This window comes from Falco peregrinus, chromosome 12, assembly GCF_023634155.1.
Source record: "Falco peregrinus isolate bFalPer1 chromosome 12, bFalPer1.pri, whole genome shotgun sequence".
Classification (NCBI taxonomy): domain Eukaryota; kingdom Metazoa; phylum Chordata; class Aves; order Falconiformes; family Falconidae; genus Falco; species Falco peregrinus.
In genome coordinates, this window is record NC_073732.1 from 1,023,333 (window position 1) to 1,046,334 (window position 23,002).

Here is a 23,002-nt window from a genome sequence, read left to right on the forward strand (position 1 = left end):
TGTCTGTGTGTGCGGGTGCACTTTGCGGGGCTACACCTCGATTCCAGCACTGCCTCTCCCAGCACAACTCCATCCCTGCCCCCCAGCCCCAGCTGGAACCCGGCTGGGCTCCTCTGGGCTCCTTCACCTCTCCTGCCCCTTGCAGGAGACAAGCACCAACACCAGCTGCCCTAAATACAGATCGATTAACAAAAATAAGTTAGTGTTCCAGCTCGTATCTCTGTAAATTCCACCGTGTCACGTTTGCGCCCAGGCAGGTGGAGGCTGACCAGGAGCAGCCGGGGAAGCTGCTGGGCTTGTCCGGGGATGCCAGGAGCCAGTTACCTCCATCGCTCAGTGGGCTGGTTTCCAACCCCAAATGGACACCAGCCCCAGGGCACCCGGTCCAGGGAGGAGGAAGCAGCATCAGCTGGGCAGAGGGCTCTGCGCGGAGGCAGCCCTTTGCACACCAGCCCCACACACGCTGCTTCAATGCTTCATGCAGGCTGGGGGGCCTGTCCCCCATGGGGGACTCTGTCCGTCTTGCCCAGGGCTCTTGCACTAAGCTGATATCGCAGTTCGTGCCATCCCCCCACCATGACATTTTCCACCGGCCAAGGGACACCCGGGGATGGTACCTCCTCCAAGTGCCAGCCTCCTGGGACCATCACAGGTCCCTACTTCCCCTCGCAAAAGCCACAGAGACACCCGAGGCAGCCATTGAGGATCTGGAGGGAGGCCAGCACCATCTCGGCAGCGCTGATGAGCAGCAGGAGGGAGAAGAGGACGACATTCCAGGCCACAACACCCTCCGGCTCCAGGCAGACGCTCCAAGTGCGATGATCATACAGGTAGTTCTCTACCCTGGGAGACGGGAGCGGAGGAGACGCAAGACGGTGGGTCAGGAATCACATCGCTTTGTGCCATGGAGCCATGTCCCAGACACCCTGTCCTTTACCCCAGGGATGAGAGGGGCCAGCAGGGGACGGGGATGGGAAGCACCGTGCAGAAAGCTGTGGGAGGTGAAGACCTCTTGAGTTCACCAGCAGCAAGCCCACCCACCCTGCTCACCCTAAATAACACCAACTTAACTAGCAATAAGCTGACGGGGCAGCACTGGCAGCTCAGCCCCGCTGTCTCACCTGGTGCCAGGCTCCTGGCCGCTGGCATCCAGGAAGGGGTAATCCCAGAGGGTCCCGCGGCCGTGCTCGGAGGCGTTGTAGAGGCAGAGGGGTCCGTTGGTCAAACCCACCCCGGAGAGGACAAAGCAGGCGGCAGCGCCCAGGAGTGCCAGCTTGGAGAGCACAGCAGAGATGAAAGCCTGTGGGCAGCACCCGGGGAGGGCGGCGGGGGTGACCAGGAGTCAAATGGGCTCCAAAACGCGGTTGCACGTTATCGGCAGAGTTTGGTAAGGGGACAAAACTCCCCTCCCCTTCACCCCCGGGGGCTCCAGCCCTGCAGAGCCGAGGCTGAGGATGGAGCCATTGCTGGGCCCTTTTGAGGTGGGCAGAAGCGGCAGGGAGCTGCCTCGTGGAGCCTGGTGGGGCAGAGCCTGCACCAGCGTGCACGGGAAGCCCTGTCCTCTGGGGAGGTGGCACCACTGTGGGGCCGGGGGAGAGGGTCACCCTGCCACGTCCCACCATGGGGCCATGGGAGAGGGGGATCCATGCCATGTCCCACCATGGTGCTGTGGGAGAGCGGGCACCCTGCCATGTCCCACCCTGGGGCCACCCGCCACATCCCGCCATGTGCTGCTTGGGGCTGCTTTGGCACGGCGGTCCCAGCGCTGCCTTACATTGCGACGGGTGCCACAGTCGGAGCAGCCGGCGCATCGCCACCCCACCGCCGTGATGTGGGTCGCTGCCAGCAGCACCTGCAGGAAGGGAAAAGCAGCTGGAGGATGAAGGGGAACCACTGGCTCCATCACTTTGTCCTCGCTCCACAGGCACGTGAGGAAGGACGCGGTGCAAACCGCAGTACTCACAGCGATGCCGCCTCCCCAGACACCCGGCATGACCTTGGCGAGCTTGCTGATGTGCCCCTCCACCAGGTACTTCAGTGCCCCACCGGGGAAGAGCAGGAGGATGTTGGCTGCCACGGAGAGCGTGCCCAGCACCAGCAGGCACAGACCCACAATCCGGCTGCACTTCCCCACGCACATGGCCACCCTGTAGAGGGACAGGGAGGAAGAGGAGGAGAGGAAGAGGCTGCCTTCAGCCCCGCGCTGCCCCGTGGCTCCCCCACCCTGAGGCCACCTCGGCTGCAGTTGGATGGGAGTTTGCTGGTTCGTGCTTTCGGGTCCCAGCCTACCCCACCGGCACTGCCTCACTTGAGAGCAACTTCCAATGGAAATCTGGTTTTCCCCACCGCACCTAATTACTTAAATATTAACAATAAATTCTACATTAATACCGATCTACTGCCACCAAATGGTTTTCCTGAGGCTGAGTTATTTTATCATGGAAGGAGAAGCCCAACTTCAGACCTGCCAATATTTCTTTGCCAAATGGGCAAGGGAGTTTCAGACAACAGCAGGTCCCACATGGAGCCTCGAAACCTGTGTGACCCATGGGGTCAGCTCCTCCAAAACGCTCCTGCAGGAGGAGGCCAGCCACCACAGCTGCACAATGGCAGGAGGGAGCCAGGGAAGGGTCAAAATCCTTGCGCAAGGACTTGTGAAAGCACCATCAGCCTCAAACCAAATCCAACAGCACCTCCATCCCCCTCATGCACTAGTCCTATCTGGTCTGAATATGCTGAAACTAAATAAAGTTAATCAGACAAGGTTATCCGCCATCAATCGGGGAAGCCATCCAGCTCCACTGGCATTTTATTATCAGTTCACCTAGAAAGTGCCTTCCCATCTCCAGGTGATACCTGGTCGAAAATTCTTTCTCCTTCTTCTGTACCTGTAAGATGGGGGATGTCCAGTGGTCGCTCCGGGATCACTGAAAACAACCTGGTTTGCTGCTGTCCCACCTTCCCAGGTTTCTTCTATCCTGTGTTCATTTTTGCTTCAGGCGAGTTTTATGTCCCCGGTGGCTCACAACCTGTTTTGTCCAAGCTCCCTGAATCAAGCTGCTCCTCGCACCCGCTAATTTATTTTAGGTTTGCTCTGGCTTTGCAGAAGCAGAAGCAGACAGGCGCTGTGTGGTTGTTTCCATAGGAAGAGCTACCTCAGCCCTCCTCGTGCACGGCACCAGCGATGGGGAGGAGCGGCTGAAGCCGCACATCCAGCCCCCACGTGGGCCAAGATGCTGGGGGGGCACAAGCCCAACGGCGCTTTGCATCCCTGCAACCTTCCAGAGACCAGCCACGCCAGCGCCGCAGGCTGCGGGTGCCAGGGAGAGCTGGCCATGGAGAACAGGGTTGCAAAGCCCCTGCACGGGGAGGATGCGAGCCAAGAAGCCCAAGGTGGACCAGCAGCTCCACCCACCCGGGAGCTTCACCTCCACTCTGCTTTCTCTCCTCCCTGCCTCGGTTATAAGGAATTCAGGGCCTCTTGCCCTCACTGCTGTCCCACCTGCAGTCCAGGGACGGTGCGTGGCTGTCCCCACCAGAGCCACGAGCATCCAGTGTCGAGTCCCACGCCCCCACTTTGGAGGACCTTATAGAACAGCTCTTGCTCCTCTGGAGCTCCCGCGTGGGCTGCTTTCACCAGCCAGAGGCTTTTGTGGTCTTCTGCCAGTCTCCCCTTAACCTCTCCAAGGACTTTCCTTCCCCTCCCGTGCTGCCCCCTCCCCGGGGAAGGCAGGAGGTCTCCTGCCCCCAGGGAGCTCTCCGCGGCTCGCTGCCCCCCAGTGCTCCCCTCCTCCAGCAAGAAGCAAGTTTGCATTAGCTGCTTGCTTCTGCCTCAGTCAGTGCAGGCAGACAAAGCCCTCCGTGACGGGAGGTAAAGCAAAAAGCGTAGCTGAACCAGTCTCTGTTCAGACACTCCAAAGGAAGACTCCCTTCCTGCCAGCATGTCTCCACGGCCACAAGCAAGGGGATTCAAGCAAAGCCCAGGGAGCCCACCTTCCCACCTTCCCAGCTTACCTGGGAGCAATGCCACGTGGAGCCAGCAGCGTCCACCCCTCGGATAATCCCTGTCCTGGAGGCATCGCCCATGGGTGACTATTTATGACGGCCCAGCACGTGCTCCACATCTTCCTCCTCCACCCCAATAGCCACCCACTGCAATAGTCATGATCCTTCCCTCTCCCACATAGTGGGCGGCTCAAAAGGAAGAATGACTGTCCTGGCCGAATGAGCCAGCCTCTGCCGGTGCTGCGGCTGACCCGTCGGCTCGATCGTGCCCTCTTTCACTGGCAGGAGCCACGAGCCCACCAAAACACACACAGCTTCAGATTTTAAGGCTTCAGATTAGGGCACGTCTGCCCTAAATGCCTTGACCACTGTGCCCAAGTAGCAAACACCGTTTGTCCTGGAATGACCTGCAGTGACTATGTAGGGAGAACATTTCCCTTTCGCCTCTGCAGCCCTCTCCAAATGCTAACACTCTGTCACCATGACACGTCCACGTCCTTCACCAAGGGCTTCTTCCATCACATTTCACCTTATTTCCCTTGCTGTGCAAGAGCTTTGTGCGTGGACACTGAACAGTTCAGGTTTGCCTCTTCTCATTTTCACCCACAGGAGGGAGCACAGCAGTATTTTAATAAAAGCGTCTCAATAAATATTCTCGTGTCTCAGCTGGTTCCTATCTCCTGCCCTTTGCTTCTTTGCAGATGACCCAGCTTTTCCCCCAGGTGTTGAGCATACCCCCATTACGTATATATCTCATGCCTTGGTGGTAACGTGGAGAGAGAGCAGTTATTTCTGGATATCTTAACTACTGCAAGTCAGACACCAGCATTGCAAAGTCCTGTGTGGGGTGCCCACGGCTGGCAGCTGGCACGTAGCGGGGGAGCTCCCCTGTCTCCATCCAGAAGGTCTGACTGTAGCAGCTCCGTGACAGGAACAGCACCGGGAGAACATGACCACTGTGCCTGAGAACAGGAGACAGGGAAGCTGTAGTACAAAAAGTGGCAATAATGGGGTGATTTTTATGGCAGAGGAGCTGCAGGCAGCAAAAGCAAAGAGGATTGCTCACGGGCCATAAAGGCAAAAGAATCTTCTCAAAAAAAAAAGAGTTGGGAGAAGGTTCATGTTCCTCGTGCGCTTATCATGAGGACCTGAGGCACATCAGCTGCTTGGGATGTCACCTTCCCTGTCTGCAACAGCCGCAGGAGACAAAGCATAACCGCAGTTTTCTTATAACCCTGATACAGCCTTGCTCCAATACAGTAAATAATAAAAAAAAAAAGAAGCAACTGGAGTGCTACCTTTTGGGTTGTCACCCAACTTGCTGTACCTCGGGTAACACACGAGTAGCATTTGCCAACAAGTTTCAAAGTGGCTTTTGCTGCTTTCAAAGCAACGAGTACAGGAGTGTCAGGAACATAAAACCTGTGCTAAGCACAGCACGCCCGTCTGCTGGAAGAGATAGAAAATGGAGATGGAGCCTTTGAGGGCCACATGGAAAAAGATGAACGGGTGAGGCTGGGTTACATCAACCAATTCCGTTTTTCTAGGAAAAAAATAAGCTGAGAGAAACAGATTATGTGAATAACGGTAGTTCCCCTGAAGGAAAAATCAGTTTGCACCAGCACACAAACCCCCATTTTATTGTTAAATGAGACAAATTGGTCTCTAAAAAGCAGCCAGCAGCAAAGCAAAACATGTCAGACAGCAGGCTGCTGAGAACAATCCAGGTTTTCCTTCCTCTCCTGTTTTTTGGGTTGTTTCTTTTTTAGCTTGACAGAGAGGAAGTGTTTTTCACTCTGTTGGAAGAAAATGTGTTGCAACCTCATCTTGTGCCCTCTCTACGTCACAGCAACCTGAGCTTCCCACGTTGCCACACACATGATCTGGTCAATCATCTCCCCATGCCATCCAGCGCGAACGTCAGGGTGAATCTCTTCCCCGGGATCACTGATCTTCCCCTTACACCCAGCCCAGACCGAGACCATAATAGGAATAATAATAATAATAATAATAAAAGGCTAATTTTAACCCCGCGCAGCTTCCCGAGCACCGTGAGCAGCTGCATGCTTCCCTTTCTCACACAGAAGCCTCAGCACGGCAGCTCCAGCGAGTAGCCGGCTGCACCGCGTGGTGCCAGGCCAAGTGACGCTGGCTCGGCACGGTCCTGCTAACGCCGCCTGTCACCGCAGCGCAGCCGGGCAGGGCCTGGCCGCCCTCACCCCAGTTCTCTCGTGCCACTTCACCCCGTTGCCCTCAGAGGTTCTGCGCTCTGGTCCACAGATTGCGGGTCACGTTTGGTGATGGCTCTTTCTGAGCTTTTTATAACCCCTGCAGCCGCTCTGGTAGCCACGCTCCCCTGCTCTTTGCTGGCCCGAACTCCTCTGGGGCTGGGGAAAGCGCGTGGCAGGCCAGGGATCATGAGTGGTTTGGCTTCGAGGAGCATCAGAGAGGCTGCGTTGAGTCTGAATTGGCACAATCAGATCATTCTGCACCAAACCAACCTCCAGCTCCATCCTGTCTGGAGGATGCTCAGCATGGTTCAGTGGTCTCTCCCACTCCTCCCAGTAGCATCTGCAAATCTGTTTCTGCCACCAGTTAGCTAAGACTTCTCCCAGCTCGGGTGCAGGCACGTTCACGGCCAACAGTGACGCCCTTAGACAAGCCCTGCACGGAGTTTGGGGCTAGAACTCCAACTGAAGAAATACAACACAATGCTGCTAGACAACACAGCATTTGCTTTAGCTTCCCGAAGAATTTCACCTGATTTAACACTTCAGATGGGATAAACCAACCCAGTGACAAGTTGGAAGGGGTCTGCAGAAAGGAAAAGGATGAAAACAAGAGGTATCTTGGGCCTGTCCTGTAGGTCCTTGATCTGTGGACTGTGATGAAAAACTATTTCCGACTCAGCTGGAACGGGAAATATTTTCCTCAGCTGCACAAAGAGATCAGGCTGCTTTCCGGCCTTGAGAGGCGCACGGCAAGTCCTCGTCACAGAAACTAGAACTGTCCGATTAACTTGGCGAGAAGGAGAGGCACACACACCAAAAACTGAAGAGAAAGTCACTTCCAAGATACTCCTGGGAAGGAGACTAGACCAACTGCCTTCTCCTGGGCTCCCCTGGGGGTCGGAGCCTCTGGAGGGGGCATTAACCACGGAACCTGGACAACCTCCTTTGAGGAAGCTTTGGGTTGGGATAAGGCGAAGCAAGCACATCTGCCCTCCTCTCCAAGGCACACTGGAAAGGAGTCCCAATGAACTCCTTGAATGTTGAATGTGGCATGACTGCTGGCATAGTCAGTCACCCTGTTCCGTAACTTTCTGGAGAGTTCCGGGCAGGACCGCGGGGATGACCTGTGATCACTCCTCTGAAGCTTGTTTCCCCACTGTACCTGCCAAGGACTCGTCCAGAAGGGACTCTGTTCATTGGCATTTCACAGGAGGCCATCACAGGAACACCCCAAGAAGCCAAAAAGACAATTCCTGAAGTTAGAGGCTCCGTCTTGACAACCCCTGTACCAGAAAGACATCGACAGTTCAGAATAAAAAGCCACACTTTCCCCGCTCTTCCATTGGGAAGGACGGAAAATCCTATTCCTGACTTTTTATTCATTTTCATAAAGGTATTTTTCCAAACAAGGTACCCCAAGTTTGTCTCACTTCAAGGTTTTGTAACCTCTGGAGCGGGCTGAAGCTTTCTCGTGCGAAGCAAGCAGCTCGCTGCAATCCACAGCTCCCGACGCCCGGCACCGCGCTGCAGACGGGCTCCCAGCCCAGGCAAGCCCTGTCCCTGCTGCCTGTGCGCACCCGGAGCTGGTTTCTAAACCAGCACGCGCTGCGGCTTCTCCAGCTGAGCTGCAGCTTCTACTACTTGTTTTGTAGAGAGTCGACGCAAATAAAAGCTGCCACAGCCTGGATAGGAAGATCACAAACTTTCCCAGGGGTTCAACAGCAGCTATGGCACCTGGACCTACTCTGCCAAGGCGAGACTCACAGGCCAGGAGGCAAAGGAAAAAGCTGAGCACCCAACCCGACAATTTTATTGAAAAGTCAGATACACACGCAGAGGGGGCTCGGCTTGATTTTCTTTCCTTCTACCCCAATAAACTTCAGGAAAAACTCAAAACTCTCCATATAATGCAGGGACAGACTTTCATCAGAATTAAAAAAACAACAAAAAACCCCAAACCACCCACCCAAACCCAAAAACCAAGAGATGAAGAAAGCTACTGAAAACAGTTTTATTTCCAGGATCAAATATTACAATAGGACATTTACATATATTTATAAAAAAATGCAGCAGTTGTGTATATAGATCAGAGGTTTCCTTGAGTTTGGTCCCTCCCAGCACACTGAGCTGAAATCTGCCAAATTAATCCTCTCCCTCCTCCCATATGAAGTCACCGTCATTGAAGAAAGTGACTATGGTAAAAACCGACAGGCAACATCCTAATTTTGAAACTGTTATGTTCACCAATTAGAGGGAACTGCCTCATTTTTAAAAAAATCACCTCTCCTATAGTCTGCTGTCTCTGATGAGGCACCATGTCTCCGAGTCAAGTTTTACTCAGATGTTCTTCATATAAATCCGTTCTACAAAATAGCACCTCGCCCCCCTGCTCCATCTACTGCCTATCCTCCTATAGCTTGAGGTCTCAGGACCATGTAACAAGCAGTTAGAAAATTGCTTCTCTCTGTCCTGCAGACACTCACAGTAATCAAAGACCGACCGAATCCCAAACGTCTGCACTCACTCATAAGATACCCATGTAAAACACCAGAAGATAAAACCGAGCCAAGCTGAGGCACTGATGTTACGTGCCGAATTCTCTGAATAAAACCATGAGTGTGTGTGTGTGTATGTACATACACATGGCTATATTTATTGGGAGCAGACAGACACTAAGCATCTCACGGACAAGAGGAGTCAGGAATAAAAGTCATCCTGTACATCACCACAGAAAGGGTGTCCATTAACCTTGCCGGCTCAGGAGCAGCTAGCAGAGCATGACCAAACTGCGCCAAGATCTTGGGTTGGGACAGAGAAAACCTCAGCAAGACGGTCTTTGCAGATGTCAACCAAAGCCGGTCACCAAACGTGTTCAGACAAACCCCAAACCTGCGACTGCAGGTATTGCCAACAGTGCAGATCGCCAGCACAGGGCTCAACACATGACATCTGTTTTGCCTCTACAACAGTAGCTGTTCCATTTATAGAAAATAATTCCTGTTCAAATAAATAAATAGAAAGGCTGGAAGGAGAGGAGAGGCGGCACTCCCATCTATCAAAACCGCTAAACAAGGCACACCCAGCCTTCGCGGGACTGAGATTTTCTGCTTCACCCACCTAAAGCATCTCTCTGCTATCCCTTCTCCTCTTGACATACAGTACTACCTATTCTTACTAACTTGACTAGAAAGGGACTGAACAAGGAGAAAGTTGTGACATTTACTAAAAACTAAGGGATTAAAAATTACGGGGCAAGTTCCTGAAATGACATGCATCTTCCCATTCCCGCAGACGTTCTCACATGGGTCTCTACGTTATCTGTTTCTAGATGTTTAGAGAACACAAATACCACCTTTTATGCATCCCTGCAGCATTTGGTACCTAACGAAAGGCAGCCTGAGTGATGCCTTGCCCCCAAAAGAAAACCGCTTTTAGTTTAGCCCTTGTTGCTCTTGAATCCCTGCGAATAAGCTCAGTGCTCTGGCAAGAACAGAAATTTGAGAAGGCAGGCCCTTCAGCAGTGAGGTTTATTTATTGAAACGTAATAAAACCAGCTGCCCATTTCTGCAAGGGTACAAACCACAGCACCAGTAAAAGTGGAAACTGGTATAAGCTGGTGCAGGTGAGTATATAAATTTGGTAGTCTTTAAAAAATGAGGCTACGAAAGTATTGGACCACATGAAACACAAGCTGTTTGCAGCAGCGAACAACGGACATGCTTTACAGACAAGAGGGGTTACTCTCCTGTAATGGCAAGGGAGCAGATCTAGTGAGCTCTGGAAAGTATGCGGATGTAAAATTGCTGTTTAAATCCACCCAGGAACAATGGTACCTTTAGACGCCTAACTATGTTTTACAATGCTGTTAGGCACACACATGGACATTTCTTTAATATTGGTGTTGTCAACTTACCTTATTTATCAAGAAGGGCAACATACTTCAGTCCACGAACGTCAGAAAAGTAAAAACCGCAGACCTTAATTCAAAGCTTAATGAAAATAATGCAAGTACACCCAGAAATGTTTGGCATGGCCTTTATCTGCTCTCTGTATGTCGAAAGGGAATGCTGTGAGGTTGAAGCTGGCCTACCAGCTTGGCATAAGGGTATGTATCATCAGAAAGACCTGAAATCCTCCTCTGGGCCTCTGAAAGATCACAAGTGGGAAGCCAACAGTAAATGTGTCAACAGCACCTGGCAGGGAAACCCAGTGCTCATTTTGCCTTCCATTTCTGAATACTGGCTGGACTGTGAGCTACAGTTAAGACATTTGAACGCCAAAACAAAGCACTGTTAGATGAAGAGCACATGCAAAGGAAACTTTGCCACAAGCAGCAAGAAGCTACAGCTTGAAACACGTTCGCTCTCTTCAGCTTTCTACCCGGAAAGACTTCCACTGCCTACATGCACTTCTGCTCCTTCAAATTCATGGCAGTCCTTGCAACACAACACACAAACTGTGGCCAAGCAACATCCACAGGAAGCCACAAACCACAGCTTTTGGAGGATTCTTTTTTTTTTTTTTTTTTTACTTTGTCCTTCACATTTCAAAATCTTATTCTGCAATCAGAGATTTAAGGCTTTTTTTCCCCCAACCTTGTCAAAAGCAATTTGAACTTCAGAATTAACACCTAGAAGCAACTATAACAAAGGCTCTTTAGCAACAGAGCCCAACTAGCTTACACCTTCACTGCTGCAAGCTGTCACAAGCAGAACTTAATGTTTTCAGCAACATTCCTCCGAACTCCAAAGGGCTTCAACATGGACGAAGATATGAAGAGGTTGAATCCTGGCTGGTCCCATTTCTTAACAGCTTTCAGCCAGCGCAGCACAGCTGACTGACGCATCCGCTGCAGCACTGGTTTTGTTTTGAGTTGGGAAGAAGGAACAGCTACATGCAGAGATGCATATTCCTTAAAAGTTGTTTCCTCTGCCTCCTGCTCACAAACCAAAGCAAAAGAAGACTGACACCCCACCCACCCCTACATTGCACAAGAGAAACAAAACAAAAACCAGGCTTGTAATTTCTTGGAACAGAAAAAAACTACTAGAAACTGAGATGGAAGCAAAATGCCATTTTCAACATAAACCTTCAATTTCACATTCTTCTTTCTCTGTTAGGTTATAAAAAGATTAGGTTTTTTTTAAAAAAAAAAATAAAGCCTCAGGAAAGAAAATAAAAATTAAGCGAGAGCATAAAACCTCCTGGTTCCATTACACCAGCAGCCAAAACCATTTACCATGCTTGAGAGGCATGGTTCTTGATGGCTTAAAAATAAACCTGCTGCAGCCAAATGCGATGTTTGCTTCCCCGTGAGAGAGGTCAGTGAACGTAACAAAAGCAACTAAAACCTCGGGCTCCTAGATTTGGTTTGGATAGCAAGGTAAGTGTAAAGTTACTCCTTTCCCAAGAGCTGAGCAGAGAAGAAAGGAGCTGTCAGCTGCCCACCGCTCCGTGGCTCACACCCTTTGCTCTGGAAGAGGGGTAAGAAAGGACGGGTCACAGACTGGGAGCGCACAGTGCGCTCTCTCCAGCAGCAGAACTGATGGAAGAAGTTCAGGCTCTTGCCCCCTGTGCAGCCCCCCCTCTTCCCCACTGCTAATACAGCTGTTATTTTATGTCAGATTGCTTCGACATATCACAGTCTAGTCCCACCCAAACTGGGGAGGGGCAGGGGGAAGAAGAGAAGCTACTAATAAAACAGACCTGGGCCGTTTTCTATGTCTAACTCAACTGCTAGAAAAATTGACGTGAAACAACGTTCCCAGAGCAGATACAAACCCAAGCCTGCCCAAATCCAGTTGGCCCTCCACCACAAACACAGCCAACCAGCAACAACTCGAAAGAGGAACCACTGGAACCACAAAGGCTCCCTGCCTTACGCTGGAAGAACAGGCAGGACAGCAGGGAAGGTCAGCGCGCTCCCATCCTGGCCTGCCCGAGGGACGCAAAAGGACCATGGCTGTACAAGTGCCGAGCACTGCATCCTGTTGGCAGCCTGCTAACCAGAGAAGATGCAACGAGTTTCAAGGCAAAGACTATCAGAGCGAGTTACTTCAACTCGACAGATGAAGCTAGTCAGGGAAGCATTAAGACCTACATGGAAAGGGTTTCCTTTTGTCCCACGCTCTTGCATGCCCAAGTTTAATTTGGTTATCCTAAAAACCACAAAGCATCCTTCAGTCTGGAGGTGCCAGTGCTGCTTTGCAGACCAGACACCAACATCCCTCCCCACCACGCAGAGGGAAAGAAAGCCAACTAGCTGTCAAGTCTTTTTTTTATGACAGGTGTTGCCCAGAGAGTCCAAGATTGTTACAGTATCCTGCCACGTTCCATTGGAATTCACATTCCAATGCTGGGAAGCAGCCTCCACAACAAGGTCTCTTTGCAAATGAAAAATGCCATCTGATCTCTCATTAACCATTGATCAGGACGCTGCAATCAGATTTTGCTTTCCTGATACTGCATCCTGCAGTAGAAAAGCAAAATAAGCTTTTGCTTAGAGGGGAAATCAATTTATACAACTGTATGATCATATGAAAAACCTCAATTATGAGCAGAAGACAGCTGCGAGCCAGTATTACCATGGGGAATGCAAGACATTTTCTGTGATTTCCTACATTTAAAGACTCCAAAGTATACAGGCTAATACAAAATTAAAGGCAAAATTTCTTGAAAAGTTTTAGTCCATGGTTAACTTTCTGACCACTAAGTCTTTTTCTTTAACAAGTATGATCACCTGACGGTTGCAGAACAAGATGGCAGCTATGGCAGGTCTCACGTGCTTTCTTCCTCACCGATGAAGAGCATGCTGAACTGAGTTCTTAGTTGTAAATACACAAATCTGACATCAGCCTCAAGGACGGCCGTGTAAGTTAAGGTACCTACTGTAACACCAACCGATCACCAGCTCAACGTCTAGAGAAGACACCGGAAAACTAGGGCACTCCGCACAGCCCAGCGTACACGCAGGATACGCCTGCATGGCGCCTGGTGCCGGCTTCCAGAGCCGAAAACAAAGCCTAAAAAAGGAGGGGCTTTCCATACAGCCTTCCAGATTTAGAGGTAAGTGATGGCAGATGAACAGGAAAACAGAATAAAAAGCAGCCTAGAGCACTGAAATCACCAGACTGTGAAGTCTTTTTATAAAGCACTAATTTGTTCCACAGTTTGACAAGGCTGTGTATGTTTTTAATTAATGAGAGAAAACCCATTTAGGACTTGCCGTCTTGCTGAGCTGCAGTCGGTGCTCTAACACCCCTGCAAAGCTATCCACTCCTGGGGAAAACAAAACACCACGCAGAGGGAAAGCAAGCCAGCTAGCTGTCAAGTCTTTTTTTTTTTATGACAGGTGTTGTCCAGAGAGTCCAAGATTTTTACAGCATCCTGCCACGTTCCATCTTAATTTGCAAAATCCTGAGAGCAAGTAAAAGAGAGACACTTGGGGGCTGTTGGGAAGAGGACAAATGGAAACCCCACCCCCACCTACTTCTACCAAGGAGTCAGTTCTGCTGCAACAGCGGACACGCAGCGTTCCCTCTGGGCTGGGCAGTACATCCCATACTGTGTATAGTTGAGGGGGGGCGGAATTTTGGTTAGTTGGCTAGTTGTTTTACTGTGTTCACTGGCAACATTTACAGCAGGAGGAAAACATGCTCGCAATTTAGAAGCCTTTAAATTAGATGGGGGCAAAGTATCTCACCACAGCTCAACCCAACTCCTTCCCCAAAACCAAGTTCTTGCAGAGTGCTAGGTAAGCAAACCCCCGAGGAGGCTGTAAGGTTAATGGAGACCTTTTGCGTAGAGAATCAGAACAAAGGAAAGACTGTACTGAAGATTACACTCTCTCCTTACAAAGAGATGACTCGGTGCCTTATCACACACTATTTTCAAAAATAAATTAAACAGATTTAGGAATAGCAGCAAGAAGGGTGTGTGTATTATGGCCAGTCCAAGCCCCAGCATACTGGATACACAGATCATTGTTTTACTTTATTCCATGAAAACAAAGGAAAGATGTTCTTCCCAATGCTCTCCGCAGGGCCCAAGCTGAGGAAGAAAATAAAACTTTGAACACTCATTTGGTCACTAGAGCAGAAGGGAAGAAGAGCGAGAAGGACCAGCCAGCTGCCTGCCTGATTTCAGCACTGCAATCCTATGACCCTCAACTGCATATTTAACGAGTTGGTGTCCCAGGCAAAAAGGAGAGGGGAGGAAGGCTGGGAGAACTCAGGCCACGGTGCTAATTCCTTTCCTGCACAAAGACAGTCTCTTGAGGACACAGGCCTGCCTCCTGTAACGTGATCTCATAGTCCAGGTGGGAGAGTTTCCTTCGAGGGAAGTTGGTGAGGAGTTCAAAGCGTTCATTGGGGTATCCTTTTGACTGGACATGTTTCACAAGAGCCTAGAAGGCAAAGAAGTGTCACGTAAGTCAAAACAACACAAAAGAATGTGAAAAAAAATCCCGTTTTCCTTTAAAAACAGAACTTTGTAATCACAAAGGAAATTCTGCATGTAGTATAGACCCTCTTTTACTCCAATATCTAATTTGGCCCACACAAAGTAAGAATAATCACAAAAACTAATTGCCAAGTGATCCCTTATCCGATTCTTTAACCAGCATACATAATAGTTCATTTAAGTCAGTTGAATTCCGTATCACATGTTCAAGTCACAGTAGAGTAAGATTTGCCAAAAAAAATCCTTAAATGCCCCAAAAGAGAAGCCCCCTCACTTTATCAGACATTACCCTTACGCCAAACCTAAAATCCACCAAAAAAGCATCTTTGTGAGGTAGCACTGACCAAAATAAATGCAGTATTTTTACCAGTTTTTTTCCTGCCTTCAAGAAGCATGAGGGTTCGAGGTTGTTTTATTTTTGGGGTTTTTTTAAAGCTTTCTTCAATTAATTGACTTCTCCGCCTACAATAGCAATTGGGGCAGGACATAAAGGGCATTGGGATAAAGAGGTATCAGCTTCAAAATCCAACAAGCAGACGTATCGGGAAGAGCTAATGTCCATGCTACGACGGCAGAGACTTCCCAAGCTCATCAGGAAACACAGCAGATGAGAGTGTAAAGTATGAATAGACAGCGATGGAGAAATGGGGTTTGGCAGAACAGCAGGGGATACAGCAACAGAGCAAGACTCAGGCAGAATGAAAAGTTGTAGCTTTTCAAAGAGGGGAAAAAAAGACGATTAGTACGTAATAAAACAAAGTGTGAGAAAATAAGGGCATTCCAACAATACAGTTGACATAGTTTTGTCGGCAACTTATGCCAGCAAATTAAGTGTAAGGAGGTAAGCTAGCAGTATTAACCTTCCACTAGTACTAACCATTCCACTAGCTTGCCCTCACTATTTAGCTGCCACTTTGGGACCACCGCAACCCAGCACACAGAAAAAAGTGGTTACAAACAAGCACTTGGCACTTACTGCCACAGCTCACGGACAAGGAGCTCGGGTGGCTCTTCATTTTAGTGTCTGTGTCCTGGTAGGAAAGCTGTCAGTCATACGGTGCTGACATGACCCAGGATACAGACTCCCACCACAGCCTACAGCAAGGAGCTGGAGGAAGAGGTCAGCTTGTTCTGCTGCATCAGGGAAGATAAGCAGACAAGGAGTAGGATGTGGAGAGCAACACTGCAAGGGCAAGTACTGATGTCTTGCAGCGCAGACAGAATGGGATGACCAGAAGTGAGACACAAACACAGGGAGGACTGCAACTTGCAAGATAAAGCACCCTGGAGACCTGTGGCAGCAAAACAGCTGCTCTCCTCTCATTTGGAAAAATAAAATTTAAAAAAATCCGTTGAGAAAATGATATAAAGTCTTGGCAATAAACGGGGAGGACAAGGAAGTTCCACCGGCAAACAAAACTGGACCCACCGGTCCTACTCAGCAGGTCACAACCAGCAGGGAGAAGCAGTGCATGCTGGTGGAGGGGATCGAGTCACCCAAGTGCCGACCTAACTCCGAGTCTTGGAAGTCTGCTGCTTGACGAGATCCAGGCTGTCATGGAGAGACTGTCAAAACTCATCTCAACACAAGTCTGCGGTGTGCTCCTGCAGCAGTGACAGGAAATCCAAACTGTGTAACAGGAGTATTGCCAGCAGATCAAGGGATGCAATTACACCACTCTGCTGGGCCACGCTTGGAATACTGTGTTCAGTTTTGGTCTCTCCACATGCAAAAGGAACAAAGAAAAACTGGAGAGGATCCAGTGGAGGGCCATCAAAATAACTGAAGTATAGGACATGCCTTGGTACATGAAGAAAGGTTGAGGGACTTGGAGTTGTTCAGCCTATAAAGGAAAAGGCTTGGCGGGAATATCATCAGTGTTCCAATACAAAGATGATAAAGACACTTCTTTCACTAAGATGCACGGTAACAACACACACAAGTTGTTCCAGGGGCAATTTCACCTGGATATAAGGAAGAAATTCTTTACCACGTACCATGACAGAAATTAAATTTTGGACCAAATTGCCCAGGGAAGTGGCACAACGTCCCTGGCTTTAAGTATTCTAGACTCAGCTCAAGAGGGTCCTGGATAACCTCATCTACAGCCCTGCTTTTCAGAGGGTTAGACCAGATGATCTCCTGGATTCTTTTCAACCTGGACTTTTCCAATATTTAATGATTCCATTCATGAACAGCCAGGGAAGTACCTGCACAGAGATTTCTTCCAAATTCATCAAAATCCACACACAAACCCTTTGGTATGAGGAGACTGTTGCCCAAACCTCCTCTTTTACCTGGACCAATGTCCAACAGGCTTTGCAGATTACAATGCCTGTACCTGATGAGGAACCAAAGTAAGCAGTTTTTACTTCCTTTTCAGGCAACAAGGATGATCAAAATTCCTTTACAAACCATTGTACTTAAAAAGTCATTCAGTTAAGTTTACTGCCCGCATCCCCGAGTGATCCCATTAAAAGGCCAGTCTCTCCTGCACACCTTACACTTGGTAAATGAATGTTACTCGGGCAGCCAGTCAGCGATGAAGGGCTGTGCTGCCGAACAGACTGAAGTCAGCTTACTTAATTGCACACAATGAGCAACTGCTTCTATAAAAAGGTAGTGTTGCCTTTTCTTTTTTGCTTGGCAGGGGCAGGGGGAAGGATTATGGTAATACTGGAAGCATAATCATATCCTGAAGATACAGTGCGTAAAGAAGCACTCTTGCTCGGTAACAATGCAATGATTAAAAAAAAGTTTTAAAAAACAGCCAGCCATTGGTGGGAGAGCAACATCATATCATCAGTTAAAACTTCTGAAGTGCAACTGTCTCCTTAAACAATTTCTTTTTATAGTTCTGGACAGCTTTAAAATGGAAGCAACTAAGGACTGAAAAAAAATCAGCATGGAAATGATGCTCACAAAGAAGCGTCTGAGACTCAATCTTGATCTGACTGAAATGGCTTTAAAAGATCACACGCCATGAGCACAAAAGCTGGCTGTTCAGCCCTGCCATAAAAAGATATCTTTACCCATAAACCTTGACTCACCTAAATTCCTCTGCTGACTATAGAGCAGGTGGCAGCGAAGGAAATCACACGCTGAGACTAACTTCCTTTAACTACTGCAGTCCACAAAAGGAGTCAAACCCCAAGTCAGGATTATCAGGAATATATCCACACTACACCTAGTACCACCTAAATAAATCAGTTAAGTATTCAAGAGTGCTACATGTTTAATAATACATGCAAATTTAGCTAACAGACTGCTTTCAAAAAGCATTTAAGATACCAAAGAGTACTTGGAAAAGGATTAGACAGCAATGATCGCTACAACAAAGCAAGGATGAAGGTCTGAAGTAAAGCTGGTTCCTACAGTAACAGTGATGCTCTGCCAGTGCTCCTCAGTCTTTGTATTTCAGCCGCAGGACTCTCCACATGAAGCACTGCAGGCAGTACACAGCCTACCTGCTTATGCGTGGGTTTGAGAGCTGATGGCATAACAAAAGCAACTTTTTTCTTCCCTTTTATTTTCAGGCAAAAACGTTAAGGATGATAATATGAGCTTGAGACACTGTACATTTCTAGAGTGCTGCAGACTAGGTGGTAGTCTCATCTTCTGTAAGAGATGTGACACTTTCCTCCTAAATCTGCAGAAGTCCCTTCTGAAGAGGTGTCCTTTTGCCTTCCCTAAGACTTCAACGCTGACCTTTTAGGTTGATGGCTATAAAATGAGCTTGACTAGCCACTGTCACGAATACTCACAGCTAACAGGAATACAGTGACCTCTTTACACACTGCTTCCAGATAAGCACCTGACAAATTTTGATGGAAATGCCATCCACGTAGACTTCTCCAAGGTAAACAAATTCAAAGCAGTTAAGACAGACACAATTATATTAATTACTGTGCATCAGGTAATAAATTTGTTTTGGGAGAACCTCCTCCAAAGTCTGTTCAGTCATCCATATCCATAAGGCAGTGGGGAAGTATGATTAAAGAGATGGAGGACAAGAATGAGAGTTTTACCTTTGCTTTTACTGTTGTCTGACCATGGGCCATGACTGAACTTTTCCATTTAGGAAAAAAAACCCACAAAACCACAAACAAGTGAGCTGAGAGTATTTTATGGTACTTCAATGATTAATGCAAAAGTCGTAGAATTATTTTAGAAAGACAACTAGCAGGTTTAGGACCAAGGAAGACACTGGAGTGTACACACAATCCGAGCAGCAATGGAAACACAGAGCAAGCAGAGTCTGTTGATGGGAAGAGAGGAATGGCATGGAAGAAACACAACAGAATGACTGCACAAGCACTCCCTGGATATACCACTTTCACTAGACATGATTTCAATAGTGCCACAAAAGAAAAATAAGTTCTCCAGTTTCAGCTCTCCTGTACTCACACGAGGATTCGGATTAACTCCACTCACCAGAAGTTTAGCTTGTTCGGGCAGTGAAATTTGTTCCCTCTTTCCATCTGGATACCTTAGCATCAGCTGTGCCTTTGGTCCTAGCATAAAGGAAGTTACTGCAAGTTAACAAACAACAAGGCAGCTGAACTGAGCTCTTCTGTAGATTTTAGGTGGCATGCTTTACTGTGCAGCACAGCAGGGTTAGGGACTAGGGACAAGTACAAGGTTCCAGTCTATGAAGATATACTGCTACCACACGTTTCAAATACACACATCGAACTCAGGACTCTTTCTTTCAAGACTTAATAGCAGTGGCTGAAACCAGTCAGTGTTCCCACAGAAAAGCATACTGTGCTACCTCTGCCGCTGAGGCCACCTCGCTCTGCTGCATCCCAGCCCAGGCACTGCAGGGAGGAACAGAGACTCCAGGGACTCGTTCGTATTGGCCAAAGTTGCGTTACTAAAGTTAGTCCAGACCGTCAAGGCAGCCAAGCTAACTGAGAGCAAGGTAGGGCTGACGTTATTCTGCTTCTCTCTACAGTTCTGGTAGAAGCCCTGTCATATGCGCCTGCATTACACCTGTGCGTACTTTATCCACGGACAAGGTCTCAATCTAAGAAACCTGAACTCAGTGACTAACACAACTGCAGTCTGTGGCATCACTACGCCAAAGTGGTGCTGCTGGCAAGGTGAATCGCTCAAGCGTCTGGTGTCAAGGATGAAGTAAGACAGAAGAAAAGATTTAGTTTTTCAAAACAAGGAATGAAACCATGCTTGTAGCATATAAAGATTTTCAGGGAAAAAAAAAACAACCACATCAAAACACAGGTCACTTAAAAAAAAAAGGAAAAGTGCCAACTTACCATTCACATCTGGGCTCTGAAACGTACTTTCAGGCTTGTCAGTTGACTCCTCCAGTATCCCCACATCAATGCAGGGCAGTACTCTGTGATTTGATGTTGTGCCAGGCTCAGTCCTTGCAGGAGGCTCAGGCTGAGGCCTCCGGCTCTCCTCTTTTTTATACCCCAAGTCCTTGTGTGGAGACTTCCTCAACTTGGCAGGATTCTCTGATTCCTCTTCCTCCTCAGATCCACAAACAGAAATAAACTCCTCGCTTCCAGAAAAAAGCTCTGACTCTGACTCTTCATCTGACCGACTCTCCTGCTTGGCCTGTGAGGAATCAAAATGCGTCTCCTGTAACGAGGCTCTGATAGCAGCTTCCAGCTGGCTGTCCTCACTGGCATCAATGAGACTCTCCTGTTGAACACAGACAGAACACAAATACATAAACAATGCTTTTAAATACATACTGAAAAATCAAGAGGACATCGGTCTACCAAAGAGAAGCTACTAAAACCGTCAGGAAGAAACAGCATGGAAAGCTAGTCATGATGTGACTACTTAATGACTTCTCCTTGGAGTTTTGCACGGAGTAATATATTTTACTTCCACACATGCACAGTTCTGTCACTGCTAAATCCAAAACAAATGCCAAAAGCACAAACTGCACAAGAAAAATGGTTATCATGGGAGAAGGCATTTCCTGGTGCATGCTCTGGCACTAACTCATTAAGTCTGTTTATACTACCGAATAGGAAATCAGTACAGCTGGATGAAGACAGGCTAGTCCGTTCTTTCAGGCTTCCCCTAGAGGGCTCATACTTACTGAACGAGAGCATTTTTGGGGAGGGCTGGTAGAATGGCCATCCAGCTGTCCATGCTCACCCAGGAACCCAGTCACTTGGTCCAAGAAAGAAGTCACATCTAGCTGGTGCCACTCCACTAGTTTCTGGCCTAGGGAACAGAAGGTGTCATGAAACATAACTTCAGCAAAAGACTGCAGCTTAGTGGTCAAGCACACCAATTCACTGCTGTGCACGCACTCTGCGATAGTCCGTATTTGTGGAGCTGCAGCTTCCCACAGGCTATTACCTGATAATTATGAAGCTTCCTCCTTTCACTCCCTTGAAAAGGTTTCAGTCATGGACAGACAAATACAGACCCTGTTTATTTCCATTGTTTTCATCTATGGGAATGTGTGCACAGAATGGTGAATTAGGCTTCAAAATGGAAAATAAGTCAAACCACTAAGTTTAGGAAAAAGCATTTCTTGCCCGCCTTGATTCTACACCTCAGCAAGCAGCATTTGTTTCTGCAAATGAAGTGCTAAGAAGAGTATCCTGACTGCAGTTCCAACACTAAAAAAAGTAAAAACAAACTAAAAAACAGTTTAGGGTGGTTTAAGTCAAATAGCAAGAAATCTCAGCTCTGATTACAGACACAACTAATTCAGTCCTGAGAAGCAGGAGACCAGACCACTAATATAATCGCATTATATGATGACAAAGAAGATGAACAAAGAGTGTTGGGACTCAAAAGAAAAAGTAACACTTTTTTAAAAGAGCTGGAGAAGGAGGTAGAAGTTTGATTGTTCAGGTAAAAAACCAAAACCAAACAACAAACGCAAAGCCAAAATGGTATTACAAAATTAAGCTGCAATTGAGTAAGTCCTCACTAAGCCTCAGAAAGCTACTGTGCAAGGAGCAGGAAGCACACTCATGTAATGCTTACAAATGCTGTAGTGCATTCATCACACGATTTCAAGTAGCTTTTAAAAGGGCAAGTTAAAAAAAATATTAATTTCAGAGTTTTACCACCAGATGGTACCATTTTCACTTTCTAATACGATAACCTAACAGGACAAAATTTTAGCAAGCCTTGGGAGTTTTATCCCCTTAGTTCCTCCAAAACACACTGCTTCACTACTTCAGGGACAACAAGGTCTCTCAAAGAGCAAACCAATGGAACTGAGATTTTTCAGCTGAATGCAATGCATACTGCAAAAGATGGTATTTTAGCCTACACCTGCCTGTCCTTCTCACAGGATATCTAAACTGCAGGTAACCAACTGTCACTTATCTTACCTGTCCTGGGATCCAGGATGGAGACATAAGGGAAGTCTGCTAATTTATAAAACTGTATATACCTCTGTCCTTCCTCGCTGTCATGGTATACCTACAAAATACCATGGTGGAAGCAAATTACTGGGTGGAGAGGAAACATAAACTGTACTTTGATAACATACAAAGTTTTCCTCTGTTTTACAGTATACACCACAAAGGGTACAGTTCTCAGTCACACCGACAAGCTAAAAACGCGCCTCTAATGCTACAAAGCAAAAGGCAGTTCATGCATTCAAGTGCATTTCCGTGAATCACATCTACATCCATGAAGTCCACCTCCATGAACTACTGCATCTTTCCTGCAAGTTCACCAACAGAACTGCAACAGCACCATTTTATTCAAAGTCGTCAGGTTTTTTTCACCGCCCCATCTACTAGGACACCAAGTTACCAGCACTGCCCCATTAAATTTCTCACCTGCCAAAAAATAAAATGTTCCCGGATTATGTTCTTCACAGCCTCATTGCTCCAGACATCACGGTTGAGACACTGACAGGCAAAATCTTGCACATTCTGAATGTTTATCATGAGCCATTTGTTCTGCATCTGACCACACTCCTTGGCCTGTAAGCAGAGAGAAAAGCTTCATTAGGCAAAACTAGAGAGCCAGACACAACCAATGCCAGCAATGATCAGTGATGGCTTCTAACACTGTCAGATTTTTCACCAAAACCCCTTTCACAGTGAAAAAGATGGACAGTGCTAGTGAAAAGGCATCCACATAACAGAAGGCAGGGCTGAAAGACCTGCTTCAAATGAGACTGGTTGAATTACAGAATCACATCGATGAACAGAGCTGCTGGATTTCAACAAGCCAAGCACAGAGTGGGAAAAGCAACTTGGGGGCAGGATGGGACGGGACACGGGGACGCCGAATAAGGTATTTGTTCGGGAAAGAGTGTAGTCAACCACACTGATCTGACAAC

The 23,002-nt window shown here is 48.0% G+C and overlaps 2 protein-coding genes across 3 annotated transcripts in view; both read right to left on the reverse strand.

Moving 5' to 3' along the window:
- Positions 1-146: 146 nt before the first annotated feature.
- On the reverse strand, positions 147-8,110 carry TM4SF19 (transmembrane 4 L six family member 19). Its single transcript, XM_055816985.1, has 5 exons — positions 2,889-8,110; positions 1,964-2,147; positions 1,775-1,852; positions 1,122-1,300; positions 147-843 (listed from the first exon to the last, which is right to left on the reverse strand). Exons 2-5 carry the CDS (start codon positions 2,138-2,140, stop codon positions 657-659), a joined length of 621 nt encoding a protein of 206 aa, XP_055672960.1. The 5' UTR covers positions 2,141-2,147; positions 2,889-8,110; the 3' UTR covers positions 147-656.
- A 123-nt stretch (positions 8,111-8,233) lies between these two features.
- The window catches only part of UBXN7 (UBX domain protein 7), a 31,189-nt gene continuing 16,420 nt past the window's right edge, over positions 8,234-23,002 (reverse strand). Inside the window, exons 6-11 of one of the 2 annotated variants that reach the window (XM_055816983.1) lie at positions 22,494-22,640; positions 22,038-22,128; positions 20,780-20,907; positions 19,977-20,370; positions 19,132-19,211; positions 8,234-14,640 (exon numbers count right to left, since the gene is read on the reverse strand). In XM_055816983.1, the coding sequence (XP_055672958.1) occupies positions 14,479-14,640; positions 19,132-19,211; positions 19,977-20,370; positions 20,780-20,907; positions 22,038-22,128; positions 22,494-22,640 (1,002 nt within the window). In that variant the 3' untranslated portion in view covers positions 8,234-14,478. The remainder of the gene's footprint in view (positions 14,641-19,131; positions 19,212-19,976; positions 20,371-20,779; positions 20,908-22,037; positions 22,129-22,493; positions 22,641-23,002) is intronic. The other variant, XM_055816984.1, reaches the window with a different exon arrangement.

Bases quoted from the DNA above. Each gene is read 5' to 3' on its own strand.
- TM4SF19 (XM_055816985.1), bottom strand. From the start codon at position 2,140: ATGTGCGTGGGGAAGTGCAGCCGGATTGTGGGTCTGTGCCTGCTGGTG. The intron at 1,301-1,774 runs GTAAGGCAGCGC...TGCTGCCCACAG, and splicing joins ACTGTGGCACCCGTCGCAAT to GCTTTCATCTCTGCTGTGCT. The intron at 844-1,121 runs GTGAGACAGCGG...CCCGTCTCCCAG, and splicing joins GGCCAGGAGCCTGGCACCAG to GGTAGAGAACTACCTGTATG.